The sequence below is a fragment of the Zootoca vivipara genome, chromosome 3, assembly GCF_965207765.1.
Source record: "Zootoca vivipara chromosome 3, rZooViv2.hap1.1, whole genome shotgun sequence".
In the NCBI taxonomy this organism is placed as follows: domain Eukaryota; kingdom Metazoa; phylum Chordata; class Lepidosauria; order Squamata; family Lacertidae; genus Zootoca; species Zootoca vivipara.
In genome coordinates, this window is record NC_142586.1 from 4822513 (window position 1) to 4848414 (window position 25902).

General features: G+C 45.5%; 2 protein-coding genes across 5 annotated transcripts in view; one reads left to right on the top strand and one right to left on the bottom strand.

Moving 5' to 3' along the window:
* Positions 1-1035, bottom strand: part of COL4A2 (collagen type IV alpha 2 chain) — a 146038-nt gene extending 145003 nt beyond the window's left edge. The window contains exons 1-3 of one of the 4 annotated variants that reach the window (XM_088667107.1): positions 770-1035; positions 455-531; positions 288-348 (exon numbers count right to left, since the gene is read on the bottom strand). In XM_088667107.1, the coding sequence (XP_088523233.1) occupies positions 288-348; positions 455-498 (105 nt within the window). In that variant the 5' untranslated portion in view covers positions 499-531; positions 770-1035. Of the gene's footprint in view, positions 1-287; positions 349-454; positions 735-769 lie in introns of those variants that run through there. The other 3 variants (XM_035110370.3, XM_088667109.1, XM_088667108.1) reach the window with 3 other exon arrangements.
* Positions 1036-1058: 23 nt separating this feature from the next.
* COL4A1 (collagen type IV alpha 1 chain) overlaps positions 1059-25902 on the top strand; it is a 170389-nt gene continuing 145545 nt past the window's right edge. Inside the window, exon 1 of the mRNA XM_035110373.3 lies at positions 1059-1241. Within this exon, the coding sequence (XP_034966264.1) occupies positions 1137-1241 (105 nt within the window). The 5' untranslated portion in view covers positions 1059-1136. The remainder of the gene's footprint in view (positions 1242-25902) is intronic.

A 25902-nucleotide genomic window follows, 5' to 3' on the forward strand; every position in this document is an offset into this window, starting at 1 on the left:
GTACATGCCTAAAAATAGGATTTTGAGCATGGTTTTAACAATGGAAAGGAGGCGTACACATGAAATGATGTAGGAATGCATTTTTGAACAGAAAAAATAGAAAATATCCCAAACTCTTTTATAGCTGAACGCATACTAACCATTCCAGTTTATAAAACAAATTAAAACACTTTCCTTAAAAAGTAGGGCGATGGCAGTGTTTTGGCAATAGCTTAATTCTAAAGCAACTCTAAAGAAGTTACTGGCGCGGATAGAAAAGAAACGTACTTCCAAAAAGTTTTACTTACAGCTTGCACCTTACCACTAAGCAGCAGCACCAATCCCAGAAAGAGCGTAATTTGTGAAACCCTGCACAGAAAAGACAAAATCGCCATCGTTACAGTGCATGCCGTCCCCGGCGCTACCAAGCGCCTGAAAAGCGGCCCGTCCCCCCGGGGAGGAAGGCGCCACTTACCGGCCAGTGGGGCGGGCGACGCGCAGCGGCGGGGGGCGCCTCATCCTCGTCTCTGGATCCGCGCACGGGAAGGCGCCCTGCGAGTCAGACTGAGAGGAGCAAGCGACACGCGCGTGAGAAGGGCAACGGGGCGCCAGCCGGCCACGCCCCATCCCGGGCCGCGCGCGGGGCAGGGCAGGGCAGGGCAGGGCAGGGCCGCCGGACGAGCCACCCGGCCGGGAGAGACCACCGCTCCCTCCCCGCTCCCGCAAGCGCAGCGCCCTCCCGGCTCCGCCCTGGGCAAGCAAGAGGGAGCCAGCCCCGCGCTAGACTCACCTGCTGCCCTCTCTCTCTCTCTCTCTCTCTCTCTCTCTCTCTCTCTCTCTCTCTCTCTCTCTCTCTCTCTCTCTCTCTCTCTCTCTCTCTCTCTCTCTCTCTCTCTCTCTCTCTCTCTCTCTCTCTCTCTCTCTCTCTCTTTCTCTCCTCGCGCGGTCCGGAGTGCGGCGGGAGCGGCCCTCGGCCAGCTGCTGGCGCCTCCCCGCGGCCCCCGGCCGGGGCGGGACAGGGCGGGGCCTGGGCAGCGCACAAGCGGCGCCGGGCAGCGAGGTCGCCTTTCCTCCTCGACAGGCGCCGGAGGCGGACGCAGGATCGGGGCCGCCGCGCACGTGCGAGTGTCCGGAGCAGCAGCAAGACGAGGACGAGGATGGGCCGCCCCGCGCGGGAATCGCCGCTCGCGCTCCTGATGGCCGCGCTGCTGCTGCTGCCGCTGCTGCTCCTCGAGCAGCGCTGGGCGGCCGAAGCGAAGGCGGTGAGTAGTAGGCTGTGCCCCACCGACCCCGCCGCGCCCAGAGTCCTGGGTCCGCCCGGGGAGAGGGGATCAACGCTCCGGGGAGCCTTCGAGGGGCGCGCAGGCAGCTGGGGTCCTTTCCAAGGAAGGCTGACTCGGGTCTCGGGCGGCGTGCGAATAGAGGCGCTGCTGGGCTGGCCAGCCCTGGGCGCATTTGCCTGCTGGAGAACATGCAGAGCGTCTCGATTTCGTGCCATTTCTCTCTAGCTAGACTTTTGCCATATGTCGATATGGATAGGATAAGGAAATGCCTCCCGGGGTTGCGGAAGCAGTCAGCTAGGTGGTCCGTGTTCTCGGCATGCTTCCAAATGATCGGTCCTCCTGGTGTGAATCTGGTTCCCTTGGCTGCATTTCCCTAAGATCCCACAATTGCCACCGCCAGTGGTCCAGACCCAGTTGTGGGCGCCTGTGGCACAAAGATCCACTGCGAGGGTCACTGGTGGAACAACTTTAAAGTCATTTCACTGTCAGCTCCAGTTTTTGATAAGTCTGGAGCAGTAATGGATTGGAGACAAGCAGGGCCGTCTTTACCCAGAAGTGCAAGAGGCGCCGAATTCTGGGAGGCGCCAGGCACCCACTGCTGAAGCCGCATAAGCTCTTAACTATCTACCTGTTATGAAATAATAAATAATTTTGATCAAGGTAGAAAAACAAAATACAAATATATACCTAGGTATTACCAAAATGTATACCTACTGTTTCACCCAAGGACTTTCGACTTTGTGTGCTCATTTGCCAAAGACGCGTTGTGCTTGTCATTCACAAGGACAGCGCTTGTCAGACTCAACAATGGCGCTTGTAATTCTCAACATGCGAAATTAACTCTTACATCAAAATACTATGTTATGTATTGTATTGAGCTGCTATGTCTTGACACGACTGAAGTTTCGCTAAACTCAATTTGGGGGTGCTGTGCAGATCTTTGCACCCTGGCGGTGCATATGCGAAAGACGGCCCTGGAGACAAGAACCAGACTTGGAGGCTCTGTTGGTGGGTTTTCTGACTAGGAAAGTGCCAGTCAAACTGCCGTGGGGGGGGGGTGCCCTTGCCCTCAAGTCTTGGCTTTGGAGACCCTCATTGATCGCTGTCATTTGAGGCCTAAGAGGCTTCTATAGCATGCAGATGTGACCCGCCTGTCCTTGACAGGGAAAGGCAGACTAGCGTATGGCTGGGGCTGCTTTTGAAATTTAAGTTGCTGTAAAATACAACAGCTGGCTCCCACTGGAACTGGCCACTGAGGACATAACTTCTTAAACAAGCACTTCAACTTCTGTTGTGCTTTCAGGCACAAATCAAAGTGCTTCACTTTTAAACCATTTAGACATCGATGCCTCCTATTACAGCAGCATTCTTCAGCCACCTTGAACCCACACATGAATTGGGGGACTCGTTTCTCAAACCATTTCATACGTGTTTAAGGTGCTGCTGTTTTGACCCACCTAGGCTGCAACCTGGCAAGGGATTAGGGGGCAGCATGAGGCTTCCTGAACTTAATGTTTGCCATACAAGGCCTTCCTCTCTGAGGTCCCCATGCCACTGAAATGAGGTGGGTGGTGACAGGGCAAAAGGGTTTCTTGGCGGTGGTAGCTTGAGGTGTAGTCCCCTCGTGAGGAAGGTGTGCCTAGTGCAGAATTTGATGTCCTTTTGCTGAAGCTGCAAGGCAGACGTGCACATCAGGCAGTCCGAGGCAGCCACCTTTGGCGGCAGAACCCCAAGATGCAGCACCCTTTCTGGCGGGGAAATCACATGAGATCTCATGCGAGCACCACAAGATCTCATGAGATCTCACTGAAACCTACTGCTGTCAATGCTGCTTTGCGGGCACTGCCACACAACCCAGGTAAGGGAGCCAAGCAGCACCTTGGATGTTTTGCCTCAGGCATCAAAATGGGATGCGCTGCTCTTGTGCAGCTGCCATTGTTTTATGGCTTCTGCTGGATTTTGCCACGGCTGTTGCTTGCTATGTTTAACATTGGGTCTTATTCTATATGTGTTTTATCATAATTATGTAAGCTACCCTTGTATAGTTAAAAACAAAACAAGACTCTTGAAAGGTGATGTATAAATATGAACAAAAAGTGTCTGTGTCTCTCTGGGATTACCAAGGATTACTGAAAAATGTAAAATAGTAGTAGAAATACAACAGATCCTTAATGGTTTATAAATATCATCATCATGCTCAGTAATGTAGGCCAAACGTCTGAGGAAAATTGCTTTCCTGGTTTCCAGCAAACAGACTACTTGCATACTGCAGTTTCTTTTTCTTTTTCAATGGTTCAAGCTTACATCCACCTGAGCTTGCTACCGGTATGTGATCATTTCCTCTAGATAAGGATGATCTGCTAAGTATTCATTATTACATATAACCTCAAACTGCATTAACTAGAGCCTGTGCTTTGCATTACAAGCAGCAACTGTTTTGTGGAGGGATTATGTTCCATGGCATGTGAAATCGCATATAATCAACACCAATTGAAAAAGTGTGTTGGGATTGGCTACATGGCACCCATTGTCTTCCCATTTTTTCTGTCTGAAATTGATCAAAGCATTTTATTGCTTGACCGTTGAAACCACTATTGGTCTTGTCCACTCAATCCACCTGAGCCTGTCTTCGCATGCAGGGGAAGTTCCTAACTCAGAGGGTTTGGGGCCCATTGGCTATCCTCACCTGGTTTAGCCAACCTGCCCAAGCCGTTTTCTGGGGTGTGGCTGCTGTTGTAGGCTAACAGCTTCTAGGAGCTGGAGGTGTCAGGATAGGAGTCAAGTGCAGGTCAGCAATAATGGCAGCAATGCACGGGTGCCACTGACATTACGTAACTCTGTTCAAGGGGAAAAAATACAGCTTGGCCTAGTGGCCTCAGCAACCCTTTCTAGCAGGTGTTGCCCTATGGAGAAGTTGCCAGGACTGAAGGTCCCCACCTTGCTCCCTCTTCTCGTTAAAACTCCCCCTCTCCAGGATGTTTCCCAAGCAGTCTCAAACTGTGTCTATGCACAACTAATCTGGATTTTGCCCTCTTCATTTCTCTGTGTGTACTGGGAGAATGGGTGGGGAGAGAGGAGGGGAGCTGGACACAGCAGGAGGCGGAGTCTGAACTTCTCCCTATCACAGGTTCTTCCTGCTCACTAAATCCTGTTGCCCCCCTCTTCCCCCGTCTTCTCCCTTTGACTGCTCCTCAGTGCCCCACCCCCAATCCCCTAGCTCTGAACCTTCCTCCTCTGGGGGTTCCCTTGGGTGCCTCCCACCATTCCTTCCTCTTCATCCAGCTAGTCCTGGACAGCAGGTGAGATCTGAGTGCAAGGTGGGGACCAAAGGTGGACAAACTACCCCAGAAGGAGTATGACGTGTTCCCCCTCCCCTGAGATCCCGTACACCCCAAAAGAACTGTATCAATATATGATACTATATTGTAAAAATACAATTAGGTTTTCAAAAGGAGTGGTGAATGTAGGCAATTTAAATCAACTGGAGTAGGCTTCAAGTCAATCAGACCCTGATGCTTAAAATTGGATAGTGCTCCCAAAGAACTATGATAAATTAACTGTGTGATATTTAGACACAAAAAACCAATATAGTTTAAAGCAGGGTCCCAAAACTAAGGCCCGGGGGCCGGATGCGGCCCAGTCACCTTCTAAAGCCGGCCTGCAGACGGTCCAGGAATCAGCATGTTTTTACATGAATTGAATGTGTCCTTTTATTTAAAACTAGCTGGCCCGGCCACGCATTGCTGTGGGTCATCCCTGTGATTCCCCCCACCCTGTCCCGATCCATGACGTATCTCGCCCCTCCTCCCTCCAACCCCCTGGCTCATCCCTGTGTTTCGGTAGGACACTCTTCCCTCTGTTTTCCCCGGGGAGTGTTGTCCCCTCCCCCCTGTATCGCCATACATTGGCCCTTGCGCACGCATCGTGAACATTTTTATATATTTAGATTAAAAATTTTTGAAGTAAGAACATGAGAAGCAGAAGTTATTATTGTTTAGTTTTATTTTTGGGGTTGTCATTTATTTTGGTGGGTATTGTATGATTTGGGTATTGTTGTGTGTGTTTGGGTTTTTTGTTTGTGTGTGTGTGTTTTGTTATTTGGATTTTCTAATTTTGGAGTAGGTGACCCAGAGAACCTAGAGAACTACTTTAATAATCCTGACCGGGGGGGGGGGATCAAATAGCGAAGACCCACAGCCCCGTAGCAACAGAAGGCGAGTTCCGAAGCACCCAAGCTGTTCGGTTTCATAAAAAACCCAGGAAGTGGCATGGTGTGACGACCCGTGTCCCACTCTACCTTACTATCACTGCGACACAGGAATCCAGAGGGGAAAACACCCACCCTCTGCTCCTGCCGCCTCAAAAATCAACCCCTTTTACTAATGGGTTTCTTAGTAAGGAGAGCCTTCCAGCTTGCGTGGCCTGGTACCTTAAGAAACTCTAGGCTGTCCCCCAGGAATAACCTCTTGCCTCCAGTAAAGGGTCTCCCTCAGTTGGATTCCCCCACTGTAAAAGTTTGCCCTATGCACTCTGGCAACTTCTTGGCACCTCAGGTTACCCTTCTAAGCCTCCTCCGTGTGACTTCAGGACACAAACTGCCACCTCCCTGCCTGAGGTGAGTTTTGCCCTCTCTTGAGCCACCACGGTTGTGAGTCCTGGTACCTCGCTGAAAAAATAAAGACGGACCTTTTTGGCAAAAACAGAGATGAAGTTTTATTGTGTTAAAAACATAAGTGTTTCTTTAACGTGTCATTTATTAATTAGCTTTGTTCCAGTTGTACAAAATAAACTCAGTCAAACATTTAACTTTAAGTTTTCCTAGCCTCTTCACTGTCTTCATACAAGACACCACATAACACCACACCACACCTTCCTCCCTCTCCCTCCAAAACTGACCAAACCGACACTCCCTCCTTTCAAACCGGGCACAGTCCCGCCCCCATCAGAGTTCTATGCCAGTCAGGCTGGAGGTGGGTTAACTCTTTGCCAGCCGGGCAGAAATAAACATTTTAAAAGTGCTTCAATTTGTCACATATCTCCCCCCACCACAAAGACATTGCGTCGGCTTGCTCTTAATTAACTGGAGCAATGCCAAAGCAATGGGCTTGGGGTCAAAAATACTTCAATGCATTCTATAACATTCATATTACAAAGTCAACTAAATTAACATCTCATAAACTTGTACACAGATAAACCCTGTTTGGCATGTGTCAGATTATAACGCCTAAGCACAAATGTTCTGCTAGGGTTCCCGCCATTTCATATAATAATTTGCACCATCCTATACCTCTCAAAAATACCTGGATAAAGCGTCCGCTATGATGTTTTCCTTCCCACTTATGTGCTTGACATCAAATGTGTAATCCTGTAACTGCATGCTCCACCTGATTAACTTGCTGTTGTTACCCTTCATTTGGTTTAACCATTTCAGTGGTGAGTGATCGGTATATAGGGTAAACTTTCGGCCCCACAGGTAAGGCTTCAGTTTACCTACGGACCACAAAATCGCTAGGCATTCGAGTTCTATGGTAGAGAGGTGCTTTTCCCTCTCCAATAGCTTCCGGCTGATATATAACACCGGGTGTAAAAAACCTCCTTCTCCCTCCTGTGCCAGTACTGCACCTAAACCAACACCTGATGCGTCCGTCATTAAATTAAAAGGGCAAAAGAAATCAGGTGCTTTCAAAATGGGCTCTGTCATCAGAGCAGCCTTTAGAAGTTCAAAAGCTTGTTGACACTGTGATGTCCAGATAATCTTGTCCGGGCGGCTTTTCTTCGTACAGTCACTCAACACAGCCGCGTGAGTGCTGAACTGGGGGATAAAACGCCTATAATAACCTATAGCTCCTATAAAGGCACGCACCTGCTTCTTAGTTTTGGGAGCCGGCCAACTTCTGATGGCTTCCACTTTGTTAGTATCTGGCCTGATCACTCCCCCTCCGAGAACATGGCCTAAGTATTTTACCTGTCTTTTCCCCATCTGACACTTAGCCGCTTTTATCCTCTGGAAGACCACACTTAGGTGTTGTAAGTGATCTCTCCACGATGGGCTAAATACCGCTATGTCGTCAATGTAAGCAAGGGCGAACATTTTCAGACCCCTTAGCATCCTATCGATGAGTCGCTGGAACGTGGCTGCCGCGTTCTTTAACCCAAAAGGCAACACTTTAAATTCAAACAACCCATCTCTAGTGATGAAAGCGGTTTTGGGCTTGTCTAAGGGATCCATTTCCACTTGCCAGTACCCTTTTGTTAAGTCAAGTGTAGATATATAATTCGCTTTTCCTATGGTCTCAACCAAGTCGTCCACCCGTGGCATGGGGTAAACGTCCGGCACGGTCACCTGGTTCAACTTTCTGAAGTCCACACAGGGACGAAAGGTATTGTCTGACTTCCTGACCAAGAGCAGGGGCGATGACCAGGGGCTGTAAGAGGGCTCAATCAATCCCAGTGCAAGCATCTCCCTGATCTCTGAAGAGACCAAGTCAGCATGCTCTCCCGTCACCCTGTAAGGGGGGGTAGCTATGGGCTTTGCTTCCCCCGTATCTATTTTATGAGTTGCTAGGCTGGTCCTCCCTGGGATGTTTGAGAAGATCTGAGCAAACTGAGCAAGGACTAATTTTAACTGCTCCTTTTGCTCTGGGGTCAGACTTTCATCGAATGACACCTCTGCTAGAGTTGTGCCCTTACTCAGCTCTCCCCACCCAGTTAAATGAATTCCTTGTGTCACCTTCCCCTTTACTTGTAACACCAACTTATTTCTGTCAAAATAAGGCTTAAGTAAGTTTACATGAAAATTTTTACATCGGTTCCCTTCCCCATCTAACTCTACCAAATAGTTCACCGCAGATATCCTCTCGACCACTTTGAAGGGACCGTCCCACGACACCTCCAACTTCTTTCGACGTCTTGTTCTTAACACGAGCACACTGTCACCGGGCTGGAAAGATCTGTCACTTGCGTGTGCATCATACCACTGCTTCTGTCGACGCTGTGCCTGCTGCAAGTTGTGAGCAGCTTGCTCCCGTAACTCTTGGAGGTTGCTCTGCAGCTCCTGTAGATACGTCACAACATCAGGGCTGTCGATCTGCTCCTCCCCCGACCACGCTGCTTTCATCAAGTCTAGGGGTCCTCGTGGCTGTCGTCCAAATAGGAGTTCAAAAGGACTGAACCCTGTGCTCTCCTGCGGCACTTCGCGATAACCAAATAGGAAGTGTTGCAGCCTCTCATCCCAGTCGTTAGGATGATTGATGGAATAGGTTTTTAGCATCCGGCTCAGGGTTGAGTTAAATTTCTCCGTCAAGCCATTCGACTGCGGATGGTAAGCCGTAGTTTTAACATGCTTAATCCCACAAAGAGTTAAAAGCTCTTCCATGGTCTTGGACGTGAAGGATGTCCCTAAATCTGTTATAATTTCTTTGGGGAATCCCAGCCTTAAGAACACCGACATGAGGGCTTTTGCTACAGTCTTTGAGTCAATGTCCTTTAGAGGTATTGCTTCTGGATAGCGCGTAGCATAATCCACGAGGCATAAAATAAATTTATTCCCCCTTTTCGTAACTCTGGAGATAGGCCCGAGGATGTCCACTCCTACTCTGGAAAAGGGCTCAGTAATTACAGGAATAGACTGTAACAAGCCTCGCGTTTTGTCCGCTCTTTTGCCTGCTTTTTGGCAGATCACACAGGACTTGCAATACTCTTTGATGTCTTTGCCCATCCCAGGCCAGTAAAATCTTGCTTGGATTCTATCACTAGTCTTTCTAATGCCTAGATGCGCTGCTGAGGGTGCGTCGTGTGCCATTTGTAGCACTTGCAACCGGTAAGCTCTTGGCAACACTAACTGTTTCTTCCTTTCCCAAACAGCAGCAGTTTTCCTCCTCCTAGAAATTCTATACAGTGTTCCCTCAATGGTGGTAAATAAGCAGGGGTTCTCCACAGTTACTTCTGCAGTAGGACTTTGTGCTTTACCCCACAGCTCTTTTATAGTTTCATCCTCTTTTTGATCACTCAAGAATTGGGCACCGTGCTCCTGAACCACTGGCACGCTAATCACCCCTTCATCCTCACCAGGCTCTATGGGTGACTCTATAACTGCAGGAGGATTACTCTCAGTGACTTGAGACTGTGACCTAGTTATCACTTGAATACGGTGCTTCTGACTAGCTAGGTCATTCCCTATTAAAAAGGGCACCTCCAATTCATTTAGGATTCCTACTCTCCACTTGCCACAAAATCCTTTGTAGGTAATATCAACTTCAGCTAATGGTACTTCAAAATGTGGGCCCCATATGCCTTTTAAACTATAGGACTGACCCTTGAGGTACTGCTCCTTTGGAACGAATTGTGATTTGACAAGTGAGACTTCTGCTCCTGTGTCCCTCAAACCTAAACAAGACTGACCATTTAATTCAATTGGCTCCATGTAATCTTGGTTGCACTCCTGCTCAGCCCTCCAGACCTGCAAGACCTTAGAAGTAGTCTCAGCTGGACTGTCTGCTTTCTCTGAGCCTTCTGTCTGAGGCGAGCTATTTTCCTGTGACTGCGTTATCAGTTTTATTTGTTTAGCTGCAGTAGGTGTAGTTTGCGACTTAACCAGCAGGGGGCACCTGGCACGTACATGGCCCTCACGATTACAGAAAAAACAAGTGATTTTCTTAGACCCTGTCTTGTCAGAAACTGATTCCCTGACAGGAAAATTTTCTTGCCTGTCTTTATTTTCTCTGTTTCTCCATGGATTACCCTTCTGTGAGTGTTTTGGGAATGCTATTTCATTGAAATCTCCTTGTAGTTCGTCTAAGACCTCAGCAACCTCTGCCACAGTTTTCAGTTTTTTATCCCTCAAGAACCAACGTAAATTGCTAGGGATTTGCTTAAAAAATTGTTCTAAACAAATTAATTGTTTTAACTCATCAAAGGCCTTCACTCCACTCCCTTGAATCCATCTGTCAAGTAATTTATCTAAGCGGCTAGCTAGTTGGGCATAAGTCTCTTTATGTTCCTTTTTTGCCTCACGAAAAGCCTTTCTGCTTTGTTCAGCCGTGAGCCCACATCGAACCCTGACCCTTTGCTTAAATACTTGGTAACTTGACAGCTCTTCTTCCCTCAGGTCAGCATAAATTTCACTTAGTATCCCACAAATTTGAGGTCTTAAATAAAGCATCCAGTTCTCCTCAGGTATTTGAAATTCCACACAAACGCGTTCGAAGGTAAATAGAAACGATTCGACATTATCGTCTTTTCCAAATTTGGGGAACCTTTTTAAATTAATTGCGATACTATCATTATTAACTGAGCTACTAGTTAATTCTGATCGCAAACGTATCTCTTCAAGCTTCATTCTGTCCTGTTCTAATTGAACCCTTAACCTCTCGGACTGCATTCTCTCCTCAGCTTCAATTCTAGCTTTTTCTCCCTCACTTTCAATTCTAGCTTTTTCCCTCTCACTTTCAGCTTCAATCCTAGCTTTTTCTCTGTCACTTTCAATTCTAGCTTTTTCCCTCTCACTTTCAGATGCTATCTTTTCCCTCTCAGCTTCAATTCGGGCCATCTCAATTCGTAGTTTCATCAGTTCTACCTCAGAACCTGGGCTTCCCTCAGCCCCTTCCGTTCTTTCATCTCCTTTTGCCTTTCTGGGTTTTCTTACGTGAGTCATTTTCCTCACAGGAAAATCCTGACAGACCCAAACCAAACTAGGCGCGTGAGCTTTGAATTTCGATCACGACGCTGCCACCAAAAATGTGACGACCCGTGTCCCACTCTACCTTACTATCACTGCGACACAGGAATCCAGAGGGGAAAACACCCACCCTCTGCTCCTGCCGCCTCAAAAATCAACCCCTTTTACTAATGGGTTTCTTAGTAAGGAGAGCCTTCCAGCTTGCGTGGCCTGGTACCTTAAGAAACTCTAGGCTGTCCCCCAGGAATAACCTCTTGCCTCCAGTAAAGGGTCTCCCTCAGTTGGATTCCCCCACTGTAAAAGTTTGCCCTATGCACTCTGGCAACTTCTTGGCACCTCAGGTTACCCTTCTAAGCCTCCTCCGTGTGACTTCAGGACACAAACTGCCACCTCCCTGCCTGAGGTGAGTTTTGCCCTCTCTTGAGCCACCACGGTTGTGAGTCCTGGTACCTCGCTGAAAAAATAAAGACGGACCTTTTTGGCAAAAACAGAGATGAAGTTTTATTGTGTTAAAAACATAAGTGTTTCTTTAACGTGTCATTTATTAATTAGCTTTGTTCCAGTTGTACAAAATAAACTCAGTCAAACATTTAACTTTAAGTTTTCCTAGCCTCTTCACTGTCTTCATACAAGACACCACATAACACCACACCACACCTTCCTCCCTCTCCCTCCAAAACTGACCAAACCGACACTCCCTCCTTTCAAACCGGGCACAGTCCCACCCCCATCAGAGTTCTATGCCAGTCAGGCTGGAGGTGGGTTAACTCTTTGCCAGCCGGGCAGAAATAAACATTTTTAAAGTGCTTCAATTTGTCACACATGGGGAAGGTAGGAGATTGAAAATGGGGGGGGGTTGGCCACTGCAAATATCCAAGGACTTAAACTGGGGGGAGAAAGTGCATGGTTGTTGTTTTTTAAAGACGCAGAGGCTGGCAACCAGTCATAGTATGAAGCGTAGGTTAAAAGGGGCATGTCTGCCCTTACTTAAAATGGCTACCGGGGCCTCGCATGTGACACAACGCCCGCTAAATTTTAAAGTAAAAACCCCTTGCCGTGCCCCCAAGTGCGTTGCTGTGGGCTATCCCCCCCGGGCCTAGTGGGGGCCTGGCAGGGGACTACATAAAACAAAGGCCGTGCTGCGGCCTGCGATCCAGGCACTCCCCTCACCCCCCCGGGCCTAGTGGGGGCCTGGCAGGAGGCTATGTAAAACAAAGGCCATGCTGCGGCCTGCGGTCCAGGCACTCCCCCCCGGGCCTAGTGGGTGCCTAGCAGCCTGGCAGAGGCCTAGGGGTCTGGTAATGGCCGCCTTGGTGGTTTCAGTTGCTTGGTTGATGATGTCATTATTTGGTTTGTGGGTGTGGTGTAGATTTCACAGGAAGGGGGGGTGTACTGTGGGAGGAAATCCACTTGAGGGCGCTGTTTTACTTTGTTGAAGTAAAACACCTGCGGAGATGTGAGATGTGTGGGGTTTTTTACTAACAACACTCAGGAAGTGGCCTGGATCGTTGTGTCAAAATTTCAGGACGATTGATCAAGTGGTTACGGAGAAAAGTGGAGCCCGCACTTTCAGGATTTTTACATTTTTATATATATAGATGCATCTCATCCCTGGGTTATTTGTGGGGCATAGGAATTAGTTCATCCCCCCCCAAAAATATAGTCCGGCCCCCCACAAGGTCTGAGGGACAGTGGACCGGCCCCCTGCTGAAAAAGTTTGCTGACCCCTGGTTTAAAGGAACACAGTCTCACACAAGACAATACTTGTAAATTAAGAGGAAGCATGTTTCCCCCTTCAAAACTAGACTCTGGGTTTTAAAAAAGGATGAACTAAAAATAATACATTTGGAGTTATAAATCAAACAAAACAGCATAATGTTAAACAAATAAAGAAGAAACAGAGAAAAGCTATTTGTGCATGCTGTTCCTCTCTGCAAGCACTCTGACTGGAGCATTCTGTGAGATTCTAGCCCTTGATGGACAGGTCTAGCTTCCAATCAGCACACTTCAGTTCCCCTCCCACCCCCGCCACACTGGAATCACTCTTCCCACCCAGGGGTTGCATTTTAGTTGAGCTTATTTTGGAGATGGGATTTGGTTGGTTATCTTAGACAAGGATCGGTAGCACAGCGCTAGTACTGATTTGGCGTGGATGCCTTGCTGAGCCTGACTTTGGATATGCCTGGCAAGCCTTATGACTTCATTTGAAACCTACCTAGTTCCCCCCTAAACCATTTCAGAGTAGAAGAGAGTTTCCAGAGTTACAGGCTCCACCCAGTTCCTCTGTATGTGTGGAGCAGCTGCCTGGCTTTCCATTCCATGTATGTTTTTGAATGGCAAGTTTCAAAGTCCTAGGCATGTGTTGTTTAAGTATCTTTTCCCTTCTCCAGAGTTTGTTATTTTATGTCTTTCGGCCTCTGCTGTACAGTTTCCTTCCTCTGGACTAAGCACTGCTCTTTTCACCCCAATTCAAACTGCTTCCTGGAATGCATCTCCAAGGTACTTAAGACTGAGTCACTTAAAACCTCCTTTGGGATCTGAATTGTACAGATCTCTATCACTTCAAGGGGATTCATCAATGTCCTCTGAACACTGTCCTGGCAAACTGAGGCCGTGTCTATAGGCCTGTTTGGGCAACTCTCTGCACTTGGAATGTTTCCGGAAGACAGTTCCCACCCAAACTGAAAGAGGCCACAGGAATGGGTGGATCATAGGGATGGCAGACTGGACCAGACCTCCACCCTGACTTTTGTTTCCGTTTCCTGCCTAAGGGAAGAGATGTCCGAAGAGACATAAATAATCTCACAGTAGTTTTGAAATGTTAACAATGCAGCAGAACTAATCTGGCAATAAACGTGCTTGTTAATTGTGAGTTATCTTAGTTCAAAATGTGACTATCTGTGTGAAGGAGTAATTGGCCCATGTTGTTGTTGTTTAGTCGCTTAGTCGTGTCCGACTCTTCGTGACCCCATGGACCAGAGCACACCAGGCACTCCTGTCTTGCGCTGCCTTCCGCAGTTTGGTCAAACTCATGTTCGTAGCTTCGAGAACACTGTCCAACCATCTTGGCCCATATATGTTTGTAACTGCTTTCCCCCGTACAATAACCCTTTTCTTTCTTTTGTCTCTTTTGCATTCTTTTACCTCTAAAACCACAATATATTGTGTAAGAAGCTTTCTAGCAGATCAAAAAGTACCCACCAAAGTCAAGTCCTAATTAACTAAGTGTTCCATTGTCTTCACTTCAATTACAGTATTCATACCTTTTAAAATAGGTTCACTGTCATAGAATCATAGAATCGTAGAGTTGGAAGAGACCACAAGGGCCATCCAGTCCAACCCCCTGCCAAGCAGGAAACACCATCAAAGCATTCTTGACATATGCCTGTCAAGCCTCTGCTTAAAGACCTCCAAAGAAGGAGACTCCACCACACTTCTTGGCAGCAAATTCCACTGCCGAACAGCTCTTTACTGTCAGGAAGTTCTTCCTAATGTTTAGGTGGAATCTTCTTTCTTGAAGTTTGAATCCATTGCTCAGTGTCCGCTTCTCTGGAGCAGCAGAAAACAACCTTTCTCCCTCCTCTATATGACATCCTTCTATATATTTGAACATGGCTATCATATCACCCCTTAACCTTCTCTTGTCTAGGCTAAACAAACCCAGCTCACTAAGCCGTTCCTCATAAGGCATCGTTTCCAGGCCTTTGACCATTTTGGTTGCCCTCCTCTGGACATGTTCCAGCTTGTCAGTATCCTTCTTGACCTGTGGTGCCCAGAACTGGACACAGTACTCCAGGTGAGGTCTGACCAGAGCAGAATACAGTGGTACTATTACTTCCCTTGATCTAGATGCTATATTCCTATTGAGTACTCCTGTTGAGTCTCTGTGCATCTTCTGAAGTTTGAGAGAAAAATCTTTGTTGAGGCCAGGTATATGGGACAGTAGTTGAGAAGCAGATCAGTTAAAGCAGGGAAGACCGAATTGACATTACTGGGATTTCAAAGGCGGAATTGACATCTGCGGAGAATTTCCGAAAGTTGGCACTTTATTCTAGCTCTTAGGCAAGTCAATTGAAAAATTGCATTCTTTTGGCACAACAATTTTGGGGTCTTTTTTTAAAAAAGCTCAACAACTTTTTGGGTGTCCTGGTGGCCTTTACTTTTTGAAATATGGCAACCCTGATGGTAACCCATAGACCCCCAGAGTAACTGTCTGGCCTGCCTAATTTTTAACCAAGGCTGGATATAAAGCCTGTTTACCATTTGCAAAATAAGGGGGAAATACCTTCACAAATGTGTATCATGTGTGTAACCAGGGTTTATGCTGGTGGGGGACAGAACCTCAGTTAAGTATTTTTATGGATTTATTTGATCTTGGGGGCAGCTGCCCCTTCCTCCTCTCCCCTTTGGCTACGCCCATGTTGTGTATGTGAGAGAGAATGCTTTGTGTGAGAACTAAGGATGCTCATTTCAGATAAAATTGGACCACAGTCCCCCTTCCCCAGCCTCAATTCTTATCCAATTCAATCCAAATGAGAGATGAACTCTCCCAACCCTCCTTCCCTCCCGTCTCACTTACTAGGCTAAGGCTGATGGCAGTGGCAAGCTGTGACCAGCAGGAAGGGGCGAGGGACGTCTTTTCCTTTTCCTGCTATTACCAGAGGAAGGGGAACAGCCCTCTTTTTCCTTGACTCTCTCTGCTTGCTGTGGCTTGCCACTTCAGCCCAGTAAATGGAATAATTCACAAGAACTCCATATCCTAATAAGAAGATTGACATCTTCATAATTTGAGAATACCCGAGTCTTTTTTTTCTTTTGAATTACTTTATTGAGAAATATTAAAAATACATCAAATTACCAAATTGTTGTTGTTGTTTAGTCGTTTAGTCGTGTCCGACTCTTCGTGACCCCATGGACCATAGCACGCCAGGCACTCCTGTCTTGCACTGCCTCCCGCAGTTTGGTCAAACTCATGTTCGTAGCTTTGAGAACACTGTCCAACCATCTCGTTCCCTGTCGTCCCCTTCTCCTAGTGCCCTCAATCTTTCCCAACATCAGGGTCTTTTCCAAGGATTCTTCTCTTCTCATGAGGTGGCCAAAGTATTGGAGCCTCAGCTTCACAATCTGTCCTTCCAGGGTGCATTCAGGGCTGATTTCCTTAAGAATTGATAGGTTTGATCTTCTTGCAGTCCATGGGATAAATAAATTAAATAAATTACCAAATATAAAGTACAAAATACAAAATAATGTACTTCGGATATAATTCAACTCTTACACATATAAACATAAAATTATATACAACCAAATACAGAGCTTTTGGCAAGTAGACACAAAGCTAATTGTTTATTATGCATGGCCTCTTCAATCTCTTTACCATTTTCCCATATACATCCCAGAACCTGATGGGCATTTAGCTAGCTGTTAATATTCCTCTATTGTATTTGCTGCTTATGGCAACTTCTTGACCCTTATTTTTAGGTATGCAAGAAAGGAATGCTTTGGTGCTGGCTCTGGGCACTCCATCTAAGCATCTATCTTTTACATAAAACAGATCTGAGTTAACATCCCAGAAGTTTCCTGCCTGCTTTCAGTGTGTGCGAACTGCGTTGGGCTACAGGATGTACTATTAGAGTAAATTAGGCATCTCGAATATGAAGTTCCATGTGCTGCTATCTCATGAGATTTATCCAGAAAAGCAAGCAAATATGCAGCTGTAGAATCTTAAAGCTGTGGGATAATAAAACCTTCCCGGAAGCGGGGGAATGCCTTGACCCTGGTCTAAATATTACAGATGAAGTCTGGTCCAGTGATTGAAGTGCCTGGTTGTGTGAGCCTAGTAATGTGATACAGAGTTTCCTTGATCTCCCACAGATTCTTTCCCAGCCCCTTAAAGAGTCAATAGCTGGTTGTTGTTTTTGTATGTATTTTAACAGTCATACCCCTAGGTCTAATTATGTTGTTATTCCCGGTTTGGAAATGGGAAGTAGCACTTTATTTATTTATATATCTATTTTGAAAAGTGTGATAAATATAAAGACTGTTGTTGATTCAGCAAAGCTAACAGCTAAAATAAGAGAATCTAATGATGATTTGGGTTTTTTTAAGAATGGAAGCCTTTTCAGATTATTTGAAGAAATACTACAGCATGAAGAATCTTTGAGCAGGTTTTGAACTATGAGCAACAGAAAGAATTAAAGATTATTGTGTTCTGACTGATAAAAAAGAGGGAAGGCAAGGTGCAGCAAATGAGGGATTCATTCATTCATTTATTCATTATGAGTAGATCATAGCTGCCAAGTTATCCCTTTTTTACAGGGATTTTCCCTTATGCTGAATAGGCTTCCTCGTGAGAAAAGGGAAAACTTGGCAGCTATGGAGTAGATACACTGAAATCAGTGACCCACAGGTCTGTTTCAGCTGGACTTCAGGCTGCCTTGCCCCATGGCCACAGCTTTTTAGTTGGACCAGTGCTAGCACCAGAAACTCCCTCTAGTAAAGGGAAGGGCCAGAGATGGTACTGAAGGTAATGAGAAAAACATGTTGTTAATGCTGATAATTTTAAGGTCTCTGGGATTGGCTACCCAGAGCGGAGGGGCGGAGCAGCACTTTCAGAGGGCCAATGACAGGACTTGGTCTGAGATGGGAGAAAGGGATGAGGAGAGTCTTGGACGGAGGGAGAACTGGCTCTGATCCGAGTGGTACATCCGCTCTGAGGAGACCAGAGGAAGGAGGAGGAAGAGCGGCTGGAGGGTCTGGGGAAAGTATTCTGACAGGAACTAACTGGAGGGCTGAGTGAGCCAGGAGAGGGAGAAGATGGAGGAAGACAGACTCAAGCGGGGTCTCCTTCCCCTTGGGAGGGAGGGGAGAGATCTTCCAAGCGTTTCATCTTGATGACACACACAAAAGAGATGCCTCATTTGTGACACACTACTTCAGATTTACTAGCAAACTGGAGGGTAAACAAACTCCTTTCTAGCACGACACACGTCTTTGGAAAGCTCTGTTCTAGGCAAAGAAGACCCCTAAGCCAGTAACAAGGGGGGAGGGGATCCCCTGGGTCTGTTATACTATTTGGAAATACCTCCGCAGTGGGAACTGAGGGAAAGTGCCCCTCACTTATGAACCAGGGTATTCAATTGGGAAACACTGGCCTGTGAGCATCCAGTTGGAGAACAGCCTTTACCAAAGGTGCTCGAATTCAGGACACAAGGGGGAAACGTGCTAAGAGGAAGGCGCATTTGGCAAAACCTCACCGGGATCAACTCCCTTCCGGAAACCAATATCCCCACTGTGGAAGGATGGGTGGATCCAGAATTGGCCTCCACAGTCACTTACGGACCCATTGTTAAAACCATGTTTATGGAAGACAATCTTACTCGGCTACGAGTGATCGCCAAAGAGGCAGCAGCAGCTGTGTCAAAAGTATTTAACTGTAACACCTATAACAGCTAAGTAAAGAAACAAGAGGGAAATAGCAGAAACTCAAGAAACTTGAACATCTACCTGAAGTGTAACAACTGATTTTTAATATCCGAAGTTTAAGAAAACTCTTCATGACCCCCTGGACCAGAGCACGCCAGGCACTCCTGTCTTCCGCTGCCTCCCGCAGTTTGGTCAGACTCATGTTGGTGGCTTCGAGAACACTGTCCAACCATCTCGTCCTCTGTCGTCCCCTTCTCCTAGTGCCCTCCATCTTTCCCAACATAAGGGTCTTTTCCAGGGAGTCTTCTCTTCTCATGAGGTGGTCAAACTATTGGAGCCTCAGCTTCAGGATCTGTCCTTCCAGGGAGCACTCAGGGCTGATTTCCTTCAGAATGGATAGGTTTGATCTTCTTGCAGTCCATGGGACTCTCAAGAGTCTCCTCCAGCACCATAATTCAAAAGCATCAATTCTTCGGTGATCAGCCTTCTCTCTATGGTCCAGCTCTCACTTCCATACGCCACTACTGGGACAACCATAGCTTTAACTATACGGACCTTTGTTGGCAAGGTAATGTCTCTGCTTTTTAAGATGCTGTCTAGGTTGGTCATTGCTTTTCTCCCAAGAAGCAGGCGTCTTTTAATTCCATGGCTGCTGTCACCATTAGGATATTGTAATTTGGGCTACAGGATTTCCTCTCACATCTAAGAGCATCTTTCTTGACATTTATAACTATTCCTGTCTCAGTGCAGGATGTCATTCTTTAAGCAAAGATACTGAATGGTGTTGTTAGTTCTATGCTTTTATGTTGCTCCACTTGGTATAGGATAATCAAAAGGTTGCTTTAATTTCTCAGAGTTCCTTGATAAAATACATTGACTATTTAGAAACAATAGTCCTTTTATTGCCGTTTCTGTTTCAATTTTGGAACATATTTTTAGCATAAGAGAGTGATTGTTTTAACATTTCAAAAGAATAAGGATAACATTGTATTACATGCTAGATAATTTCTAGTATAGAAATGTGTTTTATTTTAAGGTTGCTTGGAATCTGAAAGAGGCATTTCACTTTTGACCTTTACACGAAATCAACTGTTGCTCCCTCTCTGCAGCTTCTGGGTTAATGGAAATACTTCCTTGTTTCAGTTCAGTACAAAGCTTAACTGTGTGTAAAAAGGAGAGACGATAAATAACTTCTCTGCATGTAAAATATATCCTACTCAAGTTAGGGTCAAACTAGACATGATATTAACTGTAAATTTCTCAGCATTAGCTGAGGAAACTGATTGTTACTGAGATTACTGCAAGTGTGGAGGGGCAATGCAATCCTTTCCTCCGCTGCTGTGATTCTGGAGAAAATTCTTCTTCTGGCATTTGCTTTGGAAGAAAATTATCCATTGTTCAGCACAGACCTGGGCTGCTGAAAGAAGATGCTAGAGAAGATTGCCTTAGGGGACAATTGGCACCTGATGCCAATGAGTTGTATGTTTGTCTGTCCTTCATGGAAGTAACAGAGGCAGCAGGATGGCCTGTCCCATTTGACCACCTAAGGTGGAATGGGAATGTACTGCTCCCTGCTGCTGCTGCTGCTGCTGCTGCTGCTGCTGCTGCTGCTGCTGGAATCCCCCCTGTGAGGGACAGGGGATATCGCGAAGTCCCTCCCCTCCTGAGTTCAAGCCAATCACCGAGCACAGGGGAAAGCAGAGAGAGTTCCGATTCCAGTGGGGAAGCAGGAAGTCGTGTCCGAGGCTCAGGCAAGGTAGAGGAGCCAGGGTCCCAGGTGGGACAGGAAGGGGCGAATAAGGGGGGGAGACCCATCCCCCCAACGCCAGAACTACGCAGGAAGAGGAGGGGAAAGAGGATGGGTCTGCCAAAGCTTTTGTGTTGGAGAAAGACGCGCCAAAAGCCATTAGGAGGTTCTGAAACCGACTGATCACATCACTCCGTGTAAATAGTAATGACTTCAGCACTGTAAATACGCAGCACCAATAAAAGAATAAAATGCAGAGCTGCGTAGCGTCGTTACTCTGAAGTAGTCCACTCCGGCCACTGTGACACCCCCCATCTCACCCAACTCCTTGCCACTTGTCTTCTTTGCCCCAGGGGCAATACTGCACCCTGGAACACCCCCCTCTCACCAGCGAGAAGGGGCAGCGAAAGCCGTGGGGAGGACCATCTCTTGCGCTTCTGCCCCCTGAGGCAAGTGCTTCACCCACCTCATCAGTGGACCAGCAATAACCTAACTTTAGGACATTTCCCCCTCTTGGAATGACAAGATAGGTGATCTGATAAGCTAGGAGACATGAAAATATATTGGAAGATCAATACAGTGGGGGTAAATAGTTGTTTATGAAGGAAATAATTGCTGGTTATTGTACAGGAGCTTTTAGAGAAAACCTCTGGAGTTGATATAATGGGTAGAAGGGCAAGGGCACACCATACATGCTTGAAATTAGCAATGTTTCTAAGTTGTTTCCAGTGATGCAGTTGAACAGTTTTTGCAGGAAACACATTGATTAAGGAGCCTGGGTGCAGGACTGAAAAGAGGGGAGGGGGTCTCCAAAGCAACAACAACAAAGGAATGGATCCATTGTGAATCCCAGAACAATTCCATTTGAGAGAATTCCATGCAGCTGTGCAAGTACTTGCATTTTAGCCAAACATATTTGGCAAGGACTAAGGCATCTATAAACTACTCGTGGTTTCACAAAAAGGAAATAGAAATTTGCAAAGAATGCCAATGGCTTGAACTTACACAAATGAGTTGTGTCCCAAATATATTTTGCAATTCTTGGGAAATTATATATTAATTCTAGAAACAATAAATTAAGAATGTAGGATGGTATTAGAAAAAAGCAACATGATTCTTCTACTAGGTTAATGATTTGAAAGCCCACTGCACCAAAGGATCCTTGGGGTTCATAGAACATGCCCCAATTCCAATCCATTTCTAGGAGCTCTGGGCATTTAACTTCCATCTATTCAGCCTATTGGATTTTCAGCCCTGTCCAGTTTAGAACTTGTGCCTATATGCTTATCCCTGCTGCGTTAAATATTCTCTGGCAGTCTGAGAGCAACATACATTCTCATCCATCGTCTTTGGCTTGGGGAAAATGGGGGGATTTGAAGATCCCCAGTATTTTCCACAAGGGTAGAGAAACTTTACTGTTGGTATGCTTGCTATCTTCTTGAACGCCTGTTCACCACAGCTGTTCTAAAATAATGCAACAAAAAGCCTTTTATTTATATTTGTTTGTACAACCAGCATCCATGGCTATAGTCCCAAGGGGGGATTTCTGTGATAATTTCTTCATGTGGGAATAAAAATAAAAAAATTCCTTCAGTAGCACCTTAAAGACCAACTAAGTTTATATTTTGGTATGAGCTTTCGTGTGCATGCGCATGCACACGAAAGCTCATACCAAAATATAAACTTAGTTGGTCTTTAAGGTGCTACTGAAGGAATTTTTTTATTTTGCTTCGACTCAGACCAACACGGCTACCTACCTGTAACTTCATGTGGGAATGTTTGTGAAAGGTGAGGGAACGGAATCCTATCATACATGTGCTTAACAGCTGTGCTAATTAAGATAGTAGTTCTCATCTGGGAGACCACCTTTTTCTTGTCTCTCACCCAGGGTCCTCCATCAACCATCTCCCACCCCCAGGAGGATACAATCTTAATAAAGGCACCAGACATAGGACTCCAAAGAAAAAGAAGGAAAAAAAGAGAGCGAAAGAAAGGGGATTGTTTAAGACATTCAGTCCAGGTCTTCAGGTCTTCTGCCCCTCATGCATAATGCTAACTAACACAAGCCTGCACGTTCTATTTAGGGTATCTTTAAGTGTTGGTGTTTCAGCCCATATTAAATTAATTTGTCTCTAGTCGTTAACCAGATTTAAGCCGACAATTTGGTAGTCTGTTAAAGTTTGTGGTAACTCTGCTGACATTGAGAGACTGGAATGAACCTTGGTGCATATGCTAAGGGCACAATTCTACATGCTGAGTTTCAATATCAGTTTGATCTCCACACCCATTTTTAAGCAGGGGGCAATGAGCTATCTCCCTTGAAGACTAAAATATCTGAATTAAGTTTTGTGTGCAGCAGTGGTGCCTCAGTATTCAAGAAACACTGAATATTCGGCTGGTATGTTTTTCACTTTTTTATTAGAACTTAATATTTCTCACTTTGAGCAGAAGCAAAGAAGGCTGTAATGGAAATGTCACCCATATATGTAACCAAGTAAATGCAAAGATTAAAGTGTGTAAGGCAAGGTGGGCCTTATTTGGGATATAGAATAACAAGGGTGCATATGATTGCAGGAACACCTTCCAAATGCTCCTTGTGTCTGAATGATCCTGGGGGTTCTCTGTGCAGAGATACAAATATCTGTGTTACTCTGTGATAATCTAGGTCACTTGTTTTAAAAAATCTATAATGAAATGTATGCCTTTGGTGCGGTCTGTTTTAATCAATAAATTAAAACGCAGAACAATAAAATCCATTATAAACTTTGTGGAAATAGTAAAAGAAGTTTTAAACCTAAATTCTGAAACAATAGCTGAAAACAAACCACCATCAACTGCCAGGAAAGGATTTCCAGAGCAGGAGAGTCTTTACATGTCAGCAGAAACAATATAATAAGGGTACCTAAATGGCCTCGGTCCAGTATACCTGAAGGAGCGTCTCCACCCCCATCGTTCTGCAGTTCCCTTCTGGCAGTTCCCTCGTTGCGAGAAGCCAAGTTGCAGGGAACCAGGCAGAGGGCCCTCTCGGTGGTGGCGCCCGCCCTGTGGAACACCCTCCCATCAGATGTCAAAGAGAAAAACAGCTACCAGATTTTTAGAAGATATCTGAAGGCAGCCCTGTTTTTAATGTTTAATAGATTATTTTATTTCATTTTTCTGTTGGAAGCTGCCCAGAGTGGCTGGGGAAACCCAGCCAGATGGGTGGGGTATAAATAATAAATTATTATTATAACATACCTAGTTGATCTCCCTGAACAGGTATTTCATAGTGAGAGTGCCACAAAGGTGAGGGTCCTGTTCTGTGTCCCTATAAAGTCCCTAATTGACAGTCAGTGCATATAAGGAAAAGTCAATGTGATATGTGCTCTTTGTTCATCTTTATATTTTGCACCAACTGAAGCTTCCAAATTCTGTTTAAGGGCAAACCTAGTTGAAATTCAACACAGCAATCCAAAGCATGGATAATGATGGCAAGATCTCGATCAGTCATAGCAAATTCACAAGCTTCTTCTGCCTTTGAGAATAACAAAGCATAATAATAATTCAGGAGTGGACCCAAGGCATGAATCTTGTTTCTTCAAGGAGAAATTCTGGCTCTCTTTTGATTACTAAAGTGTTCAGATGGAGGATCACCCCCAATTCCCCTGCAATGTGCCAGGAGAAGCTTCAACAGCCTCCAGCCTTAAGAATGGAGCCAAAAAAATATGCATGTGAATATTTAATAAGTTAAATGAAAAGGTTTATGTACATATGTATATTTATTAAAAAATAATTTTGCTTTCAAGATAGAATTTCAAGATAAAGGGGAATTTTTTCAAGTTAAAGGAGCACACACACACACACACACACACACACACACACACGGGAATAAATAATAATAATGTGGAAAGGACAAACTTCTTAACATGATAGTCAAAAACAATATTCTAATAAACACCACATAATACTGTATCATATGATTATTTTCTGAAGCCAACACATCTGTAAAAACACTTTCAAATTGTCCACTCAGAACATATTGTTATGCTAATGCACCAGATGTATTCCCAGTGTGCTTCCTAACATGGACAACTTACTTAACTTTATTTCTAAAACATTTCTTTAAAATTAAGTTTTTTGTGATAAATATTAAATGTCAGCTATATGATGAAAATTGTAATGGATACAGGAATCAGAAAGAGGTCTCAAACCAAATTTCAGCATGTAGCTCTGTAAGTATGAATGGAACCCCTGGGAATATGTGCAGTGACGCAATCAGGAAGCAGATTCTTTTAATGCTTAACATTGAGATGCTTGAAAACAAGTTAGAAGCTTAAATAAGAAGCCAAATAAGCCATGGATGGGAACCATCTGTGTAAACTGGCATCCTGTCTTTTGGCGTTTCACAGTTTCAGGGTGGCCAGGACTCCACAAAAGCTCCAAAGGCAGTCCTAGGCCAGGAGGGTTCTTGCAGACAAATCCTCAAAAAAATGAGCACGCCTTTTGCTTTACAATTGTGAGTCTAATTTGAGAAAGCCTGGGTCCTTTTTCACATCTCGTGTTAATCCAATACAACAACAAATTTGGGGTGGGGTGTGTAATAAATCTAACATGACCAGACTAGATTCTCACTCAGCTGTGGAGTTGCTGAGTGGCCGTTTTATGGTCTCATTTTCATATCAGTTCAAACTATAGTTAAAGTATAGTTAAGTAACTGTGATTCAGTGGCCAGTTTGGTCACCGGAGCAAGACTGTTTGAGCATATTTACACTGACCCTGGTCCGACTGCACTGGCTACTGATTAGTTTCCAGGCCCAATTTAACAACAACAACAACAACAATCTTTATTACGGTCCATAGACCCATCAATTCGTTACCAAGCGATACACAGCTGGGACACCCCGCCCTCAAACCACTCAGACATTTTACTCAAATTCGGAATAGGAAACATTAGTTCTTGTGACCACCGATAAAAACTTTGCCACTGCTAGTGTTCTGGCATTTGACCGGTCTTCCAATAGGAACCTGATATAGAAATCCTCTGATTTTCCTGGGAGCAAGGCTAGCAGGGGTGAAATCACTTCAGCCCTAGCTTGCTCAAACTTCCCACAGTGCAGCACAATGTGTTTTATAGAATCTACATCATGGGTGCACGAGCACAGTCTTTCCTGGTAGGGTACTCCTCTCATCCTGCCCTCCAGCACTGCAGAGGGGAAAACATTCAGTCTTGCTTTTGTGAACAGCCTTCGGTAGTTTGGCACTGTCAAGTTTTGAATATAGGCTGCTGGCTTAAAGACATGCCCATATTGTACTCCTACTGCCAATGGACTGCAGATCGCAAGTGATTGATGTCGTAGATCACTGTGTGAATTATCCCAAAGTCTTTGCTTTAAGGTCTTTAGGGCACCTTCATATCCCAGGCAATAGAGTTGGGTGGGTGACAGACCTAAAGCAGTGGCTTTTCTCGCCATGGTTTTCTGCCATTGGCTGATGTATTCCTCATTGTTCAGGTATTTATACAGTCCCTCCCCAAGTTCAAATACTACAATCTTGAGCCAATGTTTTAGTGCAGCCCACCATGCCTTTGTTGAAATTGGGCATTCACCCGTTTCTAGCAGGAGTATGGAATTTCGAACACAATTGGGCACCTGAAGCAAGGATCGAATAAATTGTGCTTGGAAGCAATCTAGCTTAGGGAGGTCCCCATTCTGCCAGACATTTGCTGCGTACAGGATTTGGGGGACAGTTTTTGCATTGAATACTTTTAGAGCTGCTGGTACATACTTGCCGCCCTTTGTATGGAAGAATCGGAGTAT